Source organism: Phoca vitulina, unplaced genomic scaffold, assembly GCF_004348235.1.
Source record: "Phoca vitulina isolate PV1807 unplaced genomic scaffold, GSC_HSeal_1.0 scaffold41, whole genome shotgun sequence".
Taxonomy (NCBI): Eukaryota; Metazoa; Chordata; class Mammalia; order Carnivora; family Phocidae; genus Phoca; species Phoca vitulina.
In genome coordinates, this window is record NW_022589744.1 from 12066689 (window position 1) to 12080970 (window position 14282).

The following is a 14282-nucleotide window of genomic DNA, read 5'->3' on the forward strand; positions in this document are numbered from 1 at the left end:
GGGGCCCCCCATGAGGACAGACCTGAAGACAGAAAAGCTGCTTCTGTGACTTCAGAGGCCTCAGGGGGAGGGCAGTTCCCCCTTGTCCCCAGGGCTCCAGTGGGACCTGGGGGCTCGTCCCTTACAGCTGCTGCACCTGCTGAGCTCAGTCCCCCCCCCCTCGCTCCTCTGTCCCCTCAAACCTGCCAAGACCCTTAGCACAAAGGACTCAGGGTAGCATTGAACCCTCGTGCCTGTTTGGGGCTAGTGGAGCCCAGCGGGCTGGGGCAGGACAAAGGCTAGGCCTGGAGGCTGCTGGGCAAATGGCAGTCACCTGGCAAACCCCCTCCTGACCCCCTTCTGCTCTTTCTGGGGAGGGGTGAGCGGAGCAGGGAACCAGCCTAGGCCAGGCAGCCCCTCGGCCTCTGCAGCAGCTGCTCAAGGGTAAGCTGCAGAGGCCGGCAAACCGAAAACTTCCAGGTGCCCGGGGGCCCTGCTCCCCCGGGACGTGGTGCCAGGAGCCGGGCGCTGCCACCCTCACCTTGGCTGCACGGCACGGCTGGTGCACGGACACCACGAACCCCAACCCCTCCCGAACGCCCCAGTCGGCCAGGCCACCCTGTGGGCCAGCCTCCCCAGACCGGAAGGCAGCAGCCTCGGGGTCCCGCTGAGGTCAGGAGAGAGCTGACAGGGGTGAGAGTGGGTCCTACTGCGGCCCGCCAGCCCCCGGGTCTGGGGTCCGGCCTCTGCAGCTTCTCCTGAAGCCCCCGCACCCTTGGAGGGTAGCTTCATCTGTTGGGGGGGGGGTCATGGTCTCATTCTCAGGCTGTAAGTCCGACCTGTCCAATAACTGAAGGCCGGCCACCTGGACCCGGGCTGGGTCCCTCCCCTTCCACTCCATCTTCCCGAGACAAGCCCATAGAAGCCTCGCTGCCCCCAAGCTTCTTCCCAAACATTTATTAATAACTTTGGTCAATGAGCAGTGGTGGACCGCGGTCCCCGGGTGGGCTCTTCGAGCCCCTCCCCGGGAGGCAAGTCCATCTGCATCTCCATCTCGCTGGGGCTGGGCGGGTGGGCCGCGTTGGGCTGGGCCAGGTGCCCCTCGGAGGACAAGGGTCTGTCTTTCCGCGGACGGGGAGGAGCTGTGAGACATGGGGGCTGAGGTGGCTCTGTCCCACTCCCCACACCCACCGCAGCCTGCCAGGCCCTCCCCAGCTTGCACGAAGGGCAGGCCGATTGGGGGGCGGGCAGAATGCTGGAGAGGGGGCCGCGCAGGGCTGTGGTGGGCAGTGCAAGCCTGCACGGGAGCTCCTGAGCAGAGCTCCTTGCTCATCTCTGGGAGTTAAAAATAATCAAGCCCTCCGTCGGTGGCCAAGAGCCTGCCTCTTAAGTGATGTTTCCTCTAGTAATGCAGGGGCTGTTGAGGCACTGTTCACACCAACAGGTGCAGGAATTGTTCCTAAGCCTGCCCTCTCTCCCTCCCCTGCTCCCCTAACATTTTAGGTGCCCTCGGAGTAGACAGTGGAGTGCCAAGAAGGAGGAAGCTAAGTGCCCCCAAGAACGCAGTCACAGCCCCGCACTCTGTCCGCCACCGAGTCGTCTGTCCCGGCCCGTCCGCCACTGAGTCACCTGCCATGCGTTGTGACCAGCATAGGTTCCGGAGGCAGACAGCTTAGGTCTGAATCCCACTCCCGCTGCTTCCTAGCTGTCTGACCTTGGGCAAGTACCTTAACCTCTCTGTGCCTCCATTTTCTCAGCTGTAAGTGATGCTCACAGTGGTCCCTACCTCTTAATGTTGGTGTGAGGATTAAAACCTGTTCGGACGTGTAAAGCCCCTCACAGTGCCTGGCTGGTGAGAACCCTCACTAAAGGCGAGGTGCCACGACCAGGGCTATCATTTCTGTTTTCGCTTCCTCCAGGCACTCACTGAGCGCTGGAACTGGAATGGGTGGTAAAGGGCATCTAGGGCTGGGCCTTTAACAGGGGTGGAGGAAGGGGGGGCGGCCCTTGAACCTCCTGCAGGCATCTGCAAAGTGTTGGGAGAACGTAACTTTGTATAGGAAGAAGGTCAGCCCCTTTCGTTAGATCCCCTTTCTTGGGCGCCCCGACTCTGAGTAGCACCAATCCAGCACCCCTTTATGGGCAGATGAGGAAACAGGTCTGGAGACGGGGGGAGACTTGCTCAGAGTCACCTGAAGGTGGTCCGGCCTGGTGGCTCCAGGCCTGTGTCCTTCTCTGGCCCCCAAGTGTGGCTGGACCCTGGGGGACCCTTAGCGCCCAGACTTTCAGGCAGGATTTAGCCCCTCAGGGGAGAATGGGGACTCAGGGGGCCTTCCAAGGCCTGGGGGTGAGGAGAAGCTCCTCCCAGACAAGGTCAGACTGAGAGGTGCCCACCAGCTGCCGCCCAGAGCTGAGCACCAGCTTCAGCAGAGTGAGCCCCTGTGAGCCGGGGCAGGACTCGGGTCTGGAGGCAGAGCCTTGGGCTGCAACCCTGCCCCTGTTCCCTCTTCTGGGACATGGGGACAGTACAGCCCTGGCACATAACAGAACTCAGTAAAGACAGACTTTCTCTCTTCTCCCTCCCATCCCATCTCTCGGCTCCTACGCACTTCCTCTCTCCAGGGAAATGAGGGCAGAGACCATCAGGGGCAGGAAAGGGGGCCGGCGGGGCAAGCAGGAGAGGCCCTGGGGCAGTGGGGAGGCCACCTGGAAGGCTGCTTCAGCCGAAGGGAAGCTACCTGGACTGTTGCCCGCCAGCATCTGAGCACTCTGAGGCCGCGAGGGCAGCTGGCCGTTGTCGCTCAGGGACTGCTGCCTATGCACGTGGGGCCGCGACTGCTTGGCCTTGTGCTTGGCCATCCCAGAGACGGAGGCTGGCGGGGGACAGCGAAGGGGGGGGGTCAGTTCTGAGACGCCGAGTGAGAGCTCTGTGGGGACCCGTGGGGATGGGGAAGAGGGCTGCAGGGCCACCGGTCACAGCCAGCCTCAGCCGGGGTCCTTCCCAGTCTGAACTGATGGATATGCCCCTTCTAAGCACTCCATTTGTTCCCATGTCCGTGCGTCCATCCACCCCCCCACCCACTCAGTTATGCTCTGGGGACCTACACCCAGGAGCCCTGTGCCTGCTGCTGGGTGGGCTCTGACCTGGGCTCACAGTTCAGGAGGGCAGGCGGCTAGACAGGTGCACACAGCGCTCTAAGAGCAGGTGGGGAGTGATAAACAGTGCGGTCTGGCTCGCTGGAGGTGGGCATCAGGGGGGTGGGAAATTCTCCAAGTGGTGGGGGGCTGAGGAGGGTCATTTTGAGTTTTGAAGGAGGGGCAGAACTCGGCCCCGGTGGTGCTGGGAACAGAGGCTGAGGCAGGCAAGCCAGTGAGGCAGCACGAGGAGGAAGGCTGACAAGAAAGATGCGGCCATGACGTCCCGGCTCATTGGCTGAGAGTGGACGGCTGTCCCCGACCTGCAAACACTGACCTGGGGCTTTCAGGACGTTTGCAATCAGGGAGGTAGCGGAGGAAGAAGGCACCCAGGATCCAGGGGCCCCACGGCCTTCCAGGAACTGGACAGACCCCCGGGGACTCGAGCAAGGAGCCTCTGGGCCCCCGGGACACTCACTGTCTTTGGTCAGGATGCCTGGCAGCCTTGTATCCATCCGTCCCTTGTAAATATGTCCATCCAGGCCCAAGATATCCACCTCATCATGCTGTGGGGGTGGAGGGGGACATCCATTACCATGTGGCACCTAGAGCGTGCCCCCCGGTCCTTCCTCCACAAGGGCTGGGGGGCACCGAGTGACGTCCTCTCCTGACTCCCAGAACCAAACGGTGCTCAGAACCCTCCCCCAGGGCTCTGGCAGTGCCAGGGTGAAGAGAGGGCCCATGGTGGGGATGGTAGTGCTAGATGGGCAGGTGGCCAGGATGGCATTCTTCCCAACAAAGCCTAAGAACCAGAGGCTTTCAGAAACAGCCTCCGGGCAGAGGGCTGGCCATCCGCCCTTCTGGTGACTTAGGTGGTTTTCCCAGAATGACTTGAGAACGTGGGGTCACGTCAGGGCCCTCCCTCTTCACTCCCAGGCAGCACCCCCTACCTTCATGGCGATCTGGACCTCCTCGGGGGGGCACAGGCCCGGGGACAGGTGCTGCAGGCGGGTGCGGCGGTAGGGGTAGGTGAGGGTGTGGCTGCCCCCACAGCGCCGGGGTACGCTCGAGTACGTGTAGTCGGCGGTGTCCGGCACCCTGTGATGGGGACGGCAGAGTCACCGGGAGGAGGTGTCACCTGCGACCCACCTATGGTGGGGGCCAGCCGGCCAGAGGTGGGACCGCTGTGTCGGGGGTCTCCGGGAGCCAGGGCAGGAGCAAGGGAATGGGTGAGCCGAGCAACCCCACTGCTGGGCCACCCTGAAGACCTCTAATACCCTCTTTCTACCCCCTGCCCCGCCACCCCCCCCTTGCCAGGGCTTTCCCCAGCGGTGGATGAGACATTCTCAGGGCTGTGGGCGCGCAGAAGCTGAGCCCCGCGGCCAGCGGCCCAGTCTGTGCGGTCCTACCGTTTGTAGCAGGGGGAGCTCAAGCACTGTGCCTGCAGCAGCTCCCGGATCATCTGGCTGCTGGCCTTGACCGAGCCTCCAAAGTGGATCTGCACCTTCTCGATGTCCATCAGCATCTTGGAGTGCATGGTGCGCAGGCGCCCCACGCTCCGCTCTATGTGCGCCAACTCGCCCCGAGGGAAGGCAGTACTGCCCAGCTTTAGGCTGTGGGGCGCAGGCAGACGGAGGGGTAAGGGGGCCACACCAGCTTGAGCCCACACTCAGACCCTGGCCCACTCCACCGCTTTATCTGCGCCTTTTTAAGCAGGACCCTGTGTGGGCAGGAGCCCTTCCCATAGCACTCCGAGGGACCACGGATGGGGCAGGGCAGAAGCTGAAATGGGGAGAAGCCCTGCACACTTAGCCTTGCCTCCCTGGAACCCCGAGGGCTCCAAAGTGCAGTTTGAAACCATCCTTACTGCCGAACCCCCATCCTTGGGAGATGGAAATGCAGCGGGGAGGGGGGCAGGAGCCCGAGGGAGTGTGCAATACTTCCCCACCTTCTCCCCCCACATTCACTGAGCCCACCCTCTGGCTGGGTGATGACCCCCTCCCTTCCTCCCATGCCGGGGCTGCTGAGACAGCTGAAGCATCCGGGGGGAGTGTAAGGAGGTAAAGAGGAGCTCCCCCAGACAGCCAGCACCCTTGGCAATGTCCCACCGGGACCCCCAATAGGGACTCAAAGGCAGGGGATTACTAAGTAGGTCTCCATTCTTCCTCTTACGGGGAAGAACTGGGGGGCTAGCCCAGAAATCACTCCGTGCCCCCCACTGTCCAGCCAGGAGGAGGAGCCCCCCACACTCGCCCTCCAGCCTCTGCCCCCGTCTGGCCTGTGAAGCCCTGCCCGGGAGCCCACTGCCCCGTACTTGCGGCTCTGACGCCGGACCTGCTCCAGCTCAGAGATAGTGTAGGGGCGGAGGGAACGGTGCCCGGGCAGGGCTGGGCCCACAGGAGTCACAGGGATAAATCTGGGCAGGGACAGAAAGAAGAGGAGGGTTGGGGAGTGAGAAATCCCATTCCCAAATCCAGGACTCCACAGTCTACGTGCCTGAGGAGGCTTCGGGTCCAGGGTGAGGCGGAGGGAAGGACGGAGGGCTAGCAAGCGGTCAGGCACACAGGAATGGACCCAGGGGAGAGGAGACGAGGAAGGACAAGAGCTGGAGGCAGGTAGGGAATGGAGGAGCTACAGCCCTGCTGGGCCCGCCCCCATGACCGCCACCAGCTGGGGTTGGCCAGGTGTGGGCACTCACTGTCCAGTCACAGCTGTCTCCAAGGGACGGTCACAGGAGAGGCAGTGGAAATGTGCCAAGAGCTGCCTGTGAGGAGTGGGATACACACAGATGGTGAGTGCCCTGCCCAGAGGGTCGGGAATGGGAGAGACGGAGGACACAGAAGGCCATGGCCCCTCTGCAGGCCAGGCGGGCCGGAAGCTCGGCTCACCACCCTGGTGGCAGATCTGGTCCCAGTTCCCTGGGAACACACTAGCTCCTAGGCATGCCAGCTTTGGGGCGCCCATCCAGCACCCACCTGTCCTAACCCAAAGCCAGCAGGGCTTCAAAGGGCCCCTGATGGATGCCCTGTGTAAACCTCGGGGGCCCTCTGGCGGCCAATAATGGAAACCCTGGGATTCCAGCCTGCCGTGGACCAGCCCCCCACGAGCAGGCTCAGCTCTGGGGACTGTGGGCCTGTCCCCGGCACGGTGGCCCCGCAGAGCACAGCCGTGCCAGAGAGCCTTAGCCTCTCTCCCTGCCCTTTCTCCGCCCTAAGGAACTGGCCTAAGCTGGAAGAGCTTTTCAAGCTCTCAAATTCTGTCACGGCAGCTGTGGGATGGTCCAGTGGGATCAGCCATTCCCCCAGAGCTGTTCATCTGGGGACCCCCCCAGCCCCCGCTGTCGTCCGTGCCCCACCTCCGCATGGCCGCCGCCTCGTCTGCCTGGTAGAGTGGAGAGCGCTCTTTGAGCTGCTGCCGCAAGGACTTCCAGCGATCTTCCAGCAACTGCTTCACGGGGTCCAGCTCCAGGCGGTCCAGCTGAGGGGGGTGGGGTGAGTGGGGCAGTGACCAGTGAGCGCTGGGAAAGCCAGGCGGGGGTGGGGGGGCCATCTGCAGCATCCAGCCAGGAGCTGCCCTCTGCCCTCACCTTGCTGTCCATCTCCACCAGGAGCTTGTCCAGCATCTTCTGCCAGTCCTGCTCCTGCCCGCTCATCTTAGCCACCAGCTCCTGCATCATGTGGTTCAGCTGCTCCGTGGTGGCGTCAAACTGGACACGGCTCACTTTGGCCGCTAGGGCGCTTTTATCGGCTTTCTGCCCGGAAAGAGAGGAGGGGGCCCCCCACATGGGAGAGAGCCATGGAGGGGCCCCATTGCCCTGAAGCATCAAGCCTGGACGCTGAGCTCCCCCTCTGGGCTCCTCTTCACTCCTGGCCTTTCAAAGAATGACCGCTGAGAACTTGTGGGACGCAAGGTGGCTCTCCCGGGCCTGGCCCTTACCACGTCAATCTCCATCTCCAGGTGTTCCCTGTTGGCCTTTTCCCTCTCGAGCTTCTCTAGACCCTGGTACAGTACCTGGGAGGCGAGGGAGCAGAGAATGAGGAGCCAGGACGGGAACGGCCTCGCCCCTGCCCCGGCAGCCCTGCGGGCCCCTCACGTCAATGTCCTTCTGCTTCTGCCGATGGTCTTCGATGAGGTTGCTGGTGGTGATATTGAGCTTCTCACAGTCGCCCTGTACCTGCAGGATGGCGCTCTGGACATGGCCCAGCAGCTCTTCATCCTGTGGCAGGTGGCACAAAGGCAGGCTCCCTGGGGCCACTGGGCAGTATTGCTGCCCTGATTGATCAGCCCTTAAAACATCACCCAGAGGCGCCTGGGTGGCTCAGTCGGTGAAGCGTCTGCCTTCAGCTCAGGTCATGATCTCGGGGTCCTGGGATCGAGTCCCGCTTTGGGCTCCCTGCTCAGCAGGGAGCTCCCTGCTTCTCCCTCTCCCTCTCCCTCTGCTGCTCCCCTGCTCATGTACTCTCACTCTCTCTCGCTCAAATAAATTAAAAAAAAAAAATCACCCAGCAGGTAGGCCAACTTTGGACCCCATTCTGGCTCTCCACAATTGCCCCCCGATAGTGGGGAGGCTCTCTGCTCTTTCTGTGTGTCCACCCAACGGGATGTGAGCCTCAGTCCCCCACCGCCCCATGGTCTAGCCTTGGGGGAACTGGTCTGCCGCTGGGGGTGACCAGTAGAGGCTCCAGAGTGGTGAGCTGCCCTGTGGCTCCCGAGAGCTGGGATGTGGGCTACAGTCTCCCCACCTGCCCTGGGCTGGATCTGAACTCCAGGAGCCAAGAGGCAGGACTCAGGGACTTGTGACTCTCCCTGTCCCCACCGGAAAGCCTGCCCTTTGGTGGGGAATCAAGAAGGGGCCTGGAAGACTGGTGTGAAGGGGAGTCAATGAACCCTAAAGCTCTGCCAGTGTCCCCCGAGGCACATGAGTGCACGGCTCCACCCCTCAGCCAGCTGTGCCGTCCCATCCCCACGGAGCCAGGTCTCTTGTCCCCAGAGCCAGCTCGGCTGCTGTCCTCGCTGTGACCTAGTGAAAGGCCCAGGGACTCCTGTGGGGTCAGTAAAGGGCTCCACTATGGAAAACTGGCCCTTAGGCCAGTTAAAGCTCTATCAGCCGCTCCCCACTCTGTGGGCCGCTGGGCTGTGGCTCCCCACTGTGGGGCATGGGTGGCCACGCTGGGAGGGGGGCCAGTGGGAGTCACCTGGCTCTGGAGCTTGGCTTTCTTGGAAGGCCGGGAGGCTGCCAGATTGTTGACCATGTCCTGGAGCTGCTCGTAGCGCTGCACCAGCGTGCTGACCTGATGGCTCAGGTCCAGGCTGCAGGCGGGGCAGGTGGCCTCAGGGTCAATCTGGCCAGGTTTCAGGGTTGACAGGGTCTTGTGAGGAGCCATGCTCATGGACAGCAGCGTGGAAGACGAGGTCAGCATGCTCTCGATGACCGTCCTGAGCTTGTCAAGCTGGGTGCGGGCAAGAAGGCAGGTGCAGGGCAGTGAGCGAGGCATGGCCACGTTCTGTCCACGCTGTCAGCGCCCGCGTGATTCGGGCAGTTGCTGCACCCCCAGTGCCTCACAGAATGTGGGGCACGCAGGAGGCGCCCAGTGCCCGTCTGTTAAATAGTGAACAGAGTTCTCAGCGAGTGTAGCCTTGATGCTGAATAAAACCCCTACAGGAGGGAGGCTTCTGGACCTTTCTCCAGCCAGCTCACTGATTCAGTGTGAGGACACATCTCCTCTAGCTAAACCCTCGAGTGGTGATGGCCGTTAGTCCACAAACACTTAGGGGAGCCTGACGACACCCAGACGCAGCTTGGGGCCCTGGGGACGGGAGGGGTGGGCTCACACAGGCTCTGTCCCCACCCCGCATGTCAGTAACAAGAAATCAGCGGGATGGGTGCTACTTCCGTTGCGGGGGCCTCTCTCGGTCTGGGCAAGAGCAGATGCCTTGCACTGGCTCTCTTGTCCTCTTCTGTGTCCCACAGTCCCCGTGCGTCACCACACGACTGGTCCCGCCCGGGTTGGCACCCGGTTCTGGGGCAGCTGGTCCCACAGCCGTGGGACCTCTGGCCGGGCTCAGAGAGGGGCTGGACCAACCGAACCCCCTCTCTTGGAAGTGTGTGACAGCGCGGGGCCTAGGAAGCCCCTGTGGGCCATGTGTGAGAGAAGGGAGAGCGGGCTGGGAGCACAGTGGGAGGGAGATGTGGAGGTATTGGAGAGAAATGGATAAGGACAGGGACACAGAGGCACAGGGACACACAGAAACAGACACGGAAAGAGAGAAGGAGCGGCCCCGGCCAGACGGCCCCCTTGGCCCAGGAGTTCCTGCCTTTTCCAGCCCCTGCACACCAAGGCACTTCCAACCAAGCGCCCTACTGCCTGAGTTCGTGAGACCCTTGCTCTGCACCCGGAAGAGCCTACACTCTTCTGAAGAGTCCGTAAGAGCATGTCAGAGGGCCCGTGGGATAAAAAGGACGGATTAATTCTCTCTAGAAGAGAGGAAGGTGCCTCCCTAAACTATGGACATTTTAGTGGAGTTGTGAAGGACCAGTAGGAGCCCGCTGGGTAAGTGGGGGAGACAAGGATGTTCCGGGACAAGCAGCAGCATGGGAAAGCAGCAGTGTGTTCGGACGTAGGAAGCTAAGACGGTGGGAGATCTGGGAGAGTGGGGAACAGTGCCTCGAGAGGCTGTGGCGGGAGCCTGGGCCTGCCCAGCGAGGCGTGGCTTCTCTCCGAGTGTGGCCCCCGGAAACCCTGGAGGTTGCTAAGCTTAGACGGGAGCTGTGGACACATAATCTTCTGCTCCTCAAGCCCCACACTGGACAATTGGCTTGGGGTCAAGAAATGGTACGTGCCAGGGACGCCTGGGTGGCTCAGTTGGTTGAGCGTCTGCCTTTGGCTTAGGTTGTGATCTCAGGGTCCTGGGATCAAGTCCCGCGTCGGGCTCCCTGCTCGGCAGGGAGTCTTCTTCTCCCTCTCCCTCTACTCCCCCTCCCCCCAGCTTGTGCTTTCTCTCTCTCTCTCAAATAAATAAAAAAAAGAAAGAAAGAAAGAAAGAAATGGTACATGCCAGTGTCCTGGCAAACGTGGGAGTGGCCCAGAATGGGGCCTCTATCACTGAGGGGGCTCCTGACATGAGTCCCCTTGGCCGAGTGGCTTTTCCTATCCTATCCTCTGCAAGCACTCAGAGGGCTGTTCCTGGTCCAGAAGCTCTTCAATGGGAACATTCTGGGATGACCGACGACGAAGCATCACTCAAGATTTAAAGGCAGACACTATCGGGGTGCCTGGGTGGCTCAGTCAGTTAAGTGTCCAATTCTTGATTTCACCTCAGGTCATGATCTCAGGGTCGTGGGACTGAGCCCCACGTCAGGTTTCACACTTGGCACAGAGTCTGCTTGTCCCTCTCCCTCTGCTCCTTCCCCCACTTGGGCTCTCTCTCTCTCTAATAAATAAATCTTAAAGGCAGACACTAACAAGAGAGTGGAAGGACAACCCACAGGATGGGCAAAAATATTTGCAAATTGTATGTCAGCTAAGAGTCTAGTAGTCCCACCATCCACAGCTCACTCTGAGAAGAGCTCTGGTCTCACCTGGTCCTGCAGGTAGAGGGAGGCTTCGGAGACTGAATGTTCCATGCTGACCTTGCCCCGCTCTTGGCTCTCCCTCAGCTCGGCCAGTTCCTTCTCAATGTCAGCCACGGTAACTCTGAGAGATGTGCAGAAAGAGACAGCCTGGCCCCGCCACCCACCCCAGGGCCCAGGCCCACCAGTCCCATCAGGGACAGAAAGAAGACGCACACCACGGCTCTTGGGCCCTCCCTGCAGCAGGCTCTGTCTAGGGAGTCCCGGGTGCTGCTTGTCTGGGAAGTGGGGACCCCCATGCTGGCCTGAGAGGTTTCTAGGGGGTGCGACCTGGCACCACAAAGAGAGGGCTCTGAGGGGCCTCTGGCAAGTGTTCTCCTCCAGCCTCCAACTGGGGACAGAGACTGGTAGCTGTTTTCCTCCCAAGCCCTGGTGAACTCTTTTGAGAACCTCGGAAACTTCCACCAGCAACTTGAACTACAAACGGACACCCTGAAAGGCAGACACAACCTGGGTCAAAGACAGGGGTCAGTTCAGACTGTGAGTGAACCGAAGGCTGCCATCACCTCCTCGGCTGGGGAGATGAGATGCCTGGACACAAGCTGCCCTCAGCAGGGGCATTTTACCTGAGGATTCCCAGCTGCAAGCTCAGCTGGCCATTCTTCATTTCTTTTCCTATTTCTTGCTCCCCGGTGCCCTCCAGGATTCTCTGTATCCTGTCCATCTACAAACCCAATGAAGAGGAAGGTCAGGTAGGCTTGAGTTCTTTGCCTTCTGCATATGTGTCCGCAGCTCGAGCAAGCCCCTCTCCCGAGTCCTCGTCCTAATCTAAGCCTCTAACAAAAACCATCTGTCAGTGTGTCCCTTCTGGACATCCATCCATCCATCCACCTGTCCGTCCATCCGTCCATCACGTGGACAGCTGGCTTTAAGAGAACAACTGAAGACCTAGTAACCCCTTCCATGGCCACCGGCCCCAGACAGTCCCACAAACTTGGCTCCAAGGCTGCCTCAGTACCAGTGGGAGCTGTTGGAAATGGCCCCCCATGTAACGAAAGGAGCACTGGCCTCCTTGTTGGCTCAGCCAGATCTTAAGAGCTTTGAGCATCAGGTTTGAGATCAGGAAATGAACATGATGATAGCTGAGGTGCATTTCCTACCTGACGGGTTTGTAAAGATCCAATGAGATAATGATGTCCTGCAAGGATCCTGTGATCCATCAAAATACAAATGGGAAGTGATCAGATTACTGGCACTCCAAGGCAAAGTGGGCGGACCCTCCCTTACTTACTTTTGCTTTTTCCTGCCAAATTTCTTTGGTCAAGGACTTCAAGGTCTTCAGCTGTTCCTGCAGGTCAGCAGGTATACTCTTTTTGACTGTGAAAAGTGGAGGCCTTAATAGTCAGAAGGCTTAGATCTCCAGCAGGCTCCCAATCCCCATTCCCAGCCCCCACACGGAAGCTATCCCAGTGAGCAGCAGGACACCTCACTTCTGCTTTTCCTGGTGACTGGGGAAGCGGGGAGGATGGGAAGAAAGGAAAGGGGGGTATCCTTACCCTCTAAAAAATCCACCCAGTGCTTACTATCCTAAAGGGCTTTGGGACCACTGACCCACACTTTCCACCCATCTCTCAAATCTTAATTATTCTCCGGGCCCACAGCTGTGCATGGACCAAGGTGAAGTTGAATTCCTCGGCATCCTCCCTCCCCGCCCACCGTCCTCAGCTGCTGTCCACAGGGTCTGCCAGGGCACCGGAACCGCCTCACTCCTCTCCTGAGGCTGCTTCGCTCCGACTGGTTTAATTCTATCTTTTGGACCCCAAAGGCTATCGTAGAGCCCAGAAAGGCTAAGAAGGAACATGCTATTTGCAGTGACTCAGAAAGAAGCCCAGCCGCCAGATGAGGCCAGGGGATGCTGAATACACAGACAGTGGTCCACCCTCCGCACCAGTGGAACCCACCCATGAGCCCGAGCAGGTGCTGGATCTTCTCCAAGTCGGTCTGGCCCTCCTGCTCCTCATCCAGCTCTTTCATGTTCTCCTTGAGCTCTACATAGAGGCCAATGAGCTCTCCCATCAGACGAAATGTTTCCACTGCCATGGGGAAGCTCGGAGCCAATTTATCCAGTGAATCCTGTCTTTCGCTCTGGAAATCACTCTTTTCTGATGAGACTCGGTAGAGATAGTTAAGAGAGTCCGTGCTCCTGGCAAAGGTGGCTGCTTGGCTTGGAGTAGTCCAGACAGAAATTCCAGGTTGGTCCGAGGCATATATTTGTTTTGGATCCAAACCTGTCTGGACGTACGGATCTACCCCCAGAACGCCTGGGCCGTGAGGGCCGGGATACAATAGGTCACGAGATTCTGGGATAGAGTATGCACGGTCATGCTGGTCTGTACCTGCTTGTACCTGGCCCTGCTGATCCGGGCCAGGTGATACCAAGTGCTGTCCATCTCGCTGTACAGATCCCACACGGGTGCTTAATGGTGTTAGGCCATGCTGGTCTGTGCCACGATGTAACAAACCTTGCTGGTAAGTTTCTGATAAACCCTCTTGGCCAATACCTGGTGATGCCAAACCTTGATTGGCTAGGAGTGGTGACACCTGATCATGTTGATATCTGCCAGGAGGTATTACACCATGCTGATATGGATGTGAGAAAAATCTTGGAAATTCAGGGTGGAATGTTGAAAGGCCACGAAGCTCTGTGCCTGGTGGTATCAAGCCTCGTCGTTCTGTACCAGGTTGCCTCAAGCCATGCTGATCTATTCCAGGTTGAACCAAACCACGCTGATCAGTACTAGGCTGCAGGAAACCTTCTGGATATGTACCAGGCTGGACCAAACCTCGAGGATAGGCACCAGGTGGAACCGAACCACGTGGATAGGCACTAGATTGCACCAAACCTTGTGGATGGGCACCAGGTTGGACCAAACCACGTGGATAGGCACCAGGCTGTACTAACCCAGGCGGATATGCACCAGGCTGTACCAAACCAGGAGGATATGCACCAGGTTGAAAAAAGCCATGTGGATCTGTGCCAGCTTGTATCAAACCACGCTGATCTACTTGCCCCAAACCACGCTGATCTGCACCAGGTTGGACAAAAGCAGGCTGACCTATGCCAGGCTGAAACAAACCAGGCTGACCTGCACCAGGTTGTACCAACCCACGCTGGTCCATTCTAGGTTGGGCCAAACCACGCTGACCTGCACCAGGTTGGACCAAACCAGGCTGGGCTACAACACGTTGACCCAAGCCACGATGATCCATTCCAGGCTGCACCAAACCAGGCTGACCTGTAGAAGATAGTACCAAACCAGGCTGAGCTGCACCAGTTTGGACTGAGCCACGCTGATCCATTCCAGGCTGCACCAAACCAGGCTGACCTGCACCAGGTTGGACCAAACCAGGTTGAGCTGCACCACGTTGGCCCAAACCACGTTGATCCATTCCAGGCTGTACCAAACCAGGCTGACCTGTACCAGATGGTACCAAACCAGGCTGACCTACACCAGGTGGCACCAAACCACGCTGATCCATTCCAGGCTGTGCCAAGCCAGGCTGGCCTGAACCATGTTGCACCAAACCACGCTGATCC

General features: G+C 59.7%; 2 protein-coding genes across 2 annotated transcripts; both read right to left on the bottom strand.

The window, feature by feature from the left end:
* Window positions 1-380: 380 nt before the first annotated feature.
* Window positions 381-11306, bottom strand: LOC116648142 (glutamine-rich protein 2-like). Its single transcript, XM_032429979.1, has 15 exons — window positions 10694-11306; window positions 8310-8564; window positions 7208-7330; window positions 7051-7125; window positions 6701-6865; window positions 6470-6591; window positions 5813-5878; window positions 5429-5530; window positions 4524-4727; window positions 4065-4212; window positions 3593-3680; window positions 2718-2852; window positions 1907-1953; window positions 521-646; window positions 381-428 (listed from the first exon to the last, which is right to left on the bottom strand). Exons 1-15 carry the CDS (start codon window positions 10736-10738, stop codon window positions 381-383), a joined length of 1749 nt encoding a protein of 582 aa, XP_032285870.1. The 5' UTR covers window positions 10739-11306.
* LOC116648143 (glutamine-rich protein 2-like) lies at window positions 11162-14276 on the bottom strand. The gene is made up of 3 exons (XM_032429981.1): window positions 12646-14276; window positions 11311-11408; window positions 11162-11176 (listed from the first exon to the last, which is right to left on the bottom strand). Exons 1-3 carry the CDS (start codon window positions 14222-14224, stop codon window positions 11162-11164), a joined length of 1692 nt encoding a protein of 563 aa, XP_032285872.1. The 5' UTR covers window positions 14225-14276.
* Window positions 14277-14282: the final 6 nt, after the last annotated feature.

Excerpts from the sequence above, each read along its gene's own strand:
- LOC116648143 (XM_032429981.1), bottom strand. The coding sequence starts at position 14,224 with ATGGATCAGCGTGGTTTGGTGCCACCTGGTGTAGGTCAGCCTGGTTTG. Across the intron at positions 11,409-12,645 it reads GCACCTGCTCGGGCTCATGG|ATGGACAGGATACAGAGAAT; the intron begins GTGGGTTCCACT and ends TTGGGTTTGTAG.
- LOC116648142 (XM_032429979.1), bottom strand. The coding sequence starts at position 10,738 with ATGGAACATTCAGTCTCCGAAGCCTCCCTCTACCTGCAGGACCAG. Across the intron at positions 7,126-7,207 it reads AGAAGCAGAAGGACATTGAC|GTACTGTACCAGGGTCTAGA; the intron begins GTGAGGGGCCCG and ends CTCGCCTCCCAG. Across the intron at positions 6,592-6,700 it reads TGGTGGAGATGGACAGCAAG|CTGGACCGCCTGGAGCTGGA; the intron begins GTGAGGGCAGAG and ends CACCCCCCTCAG.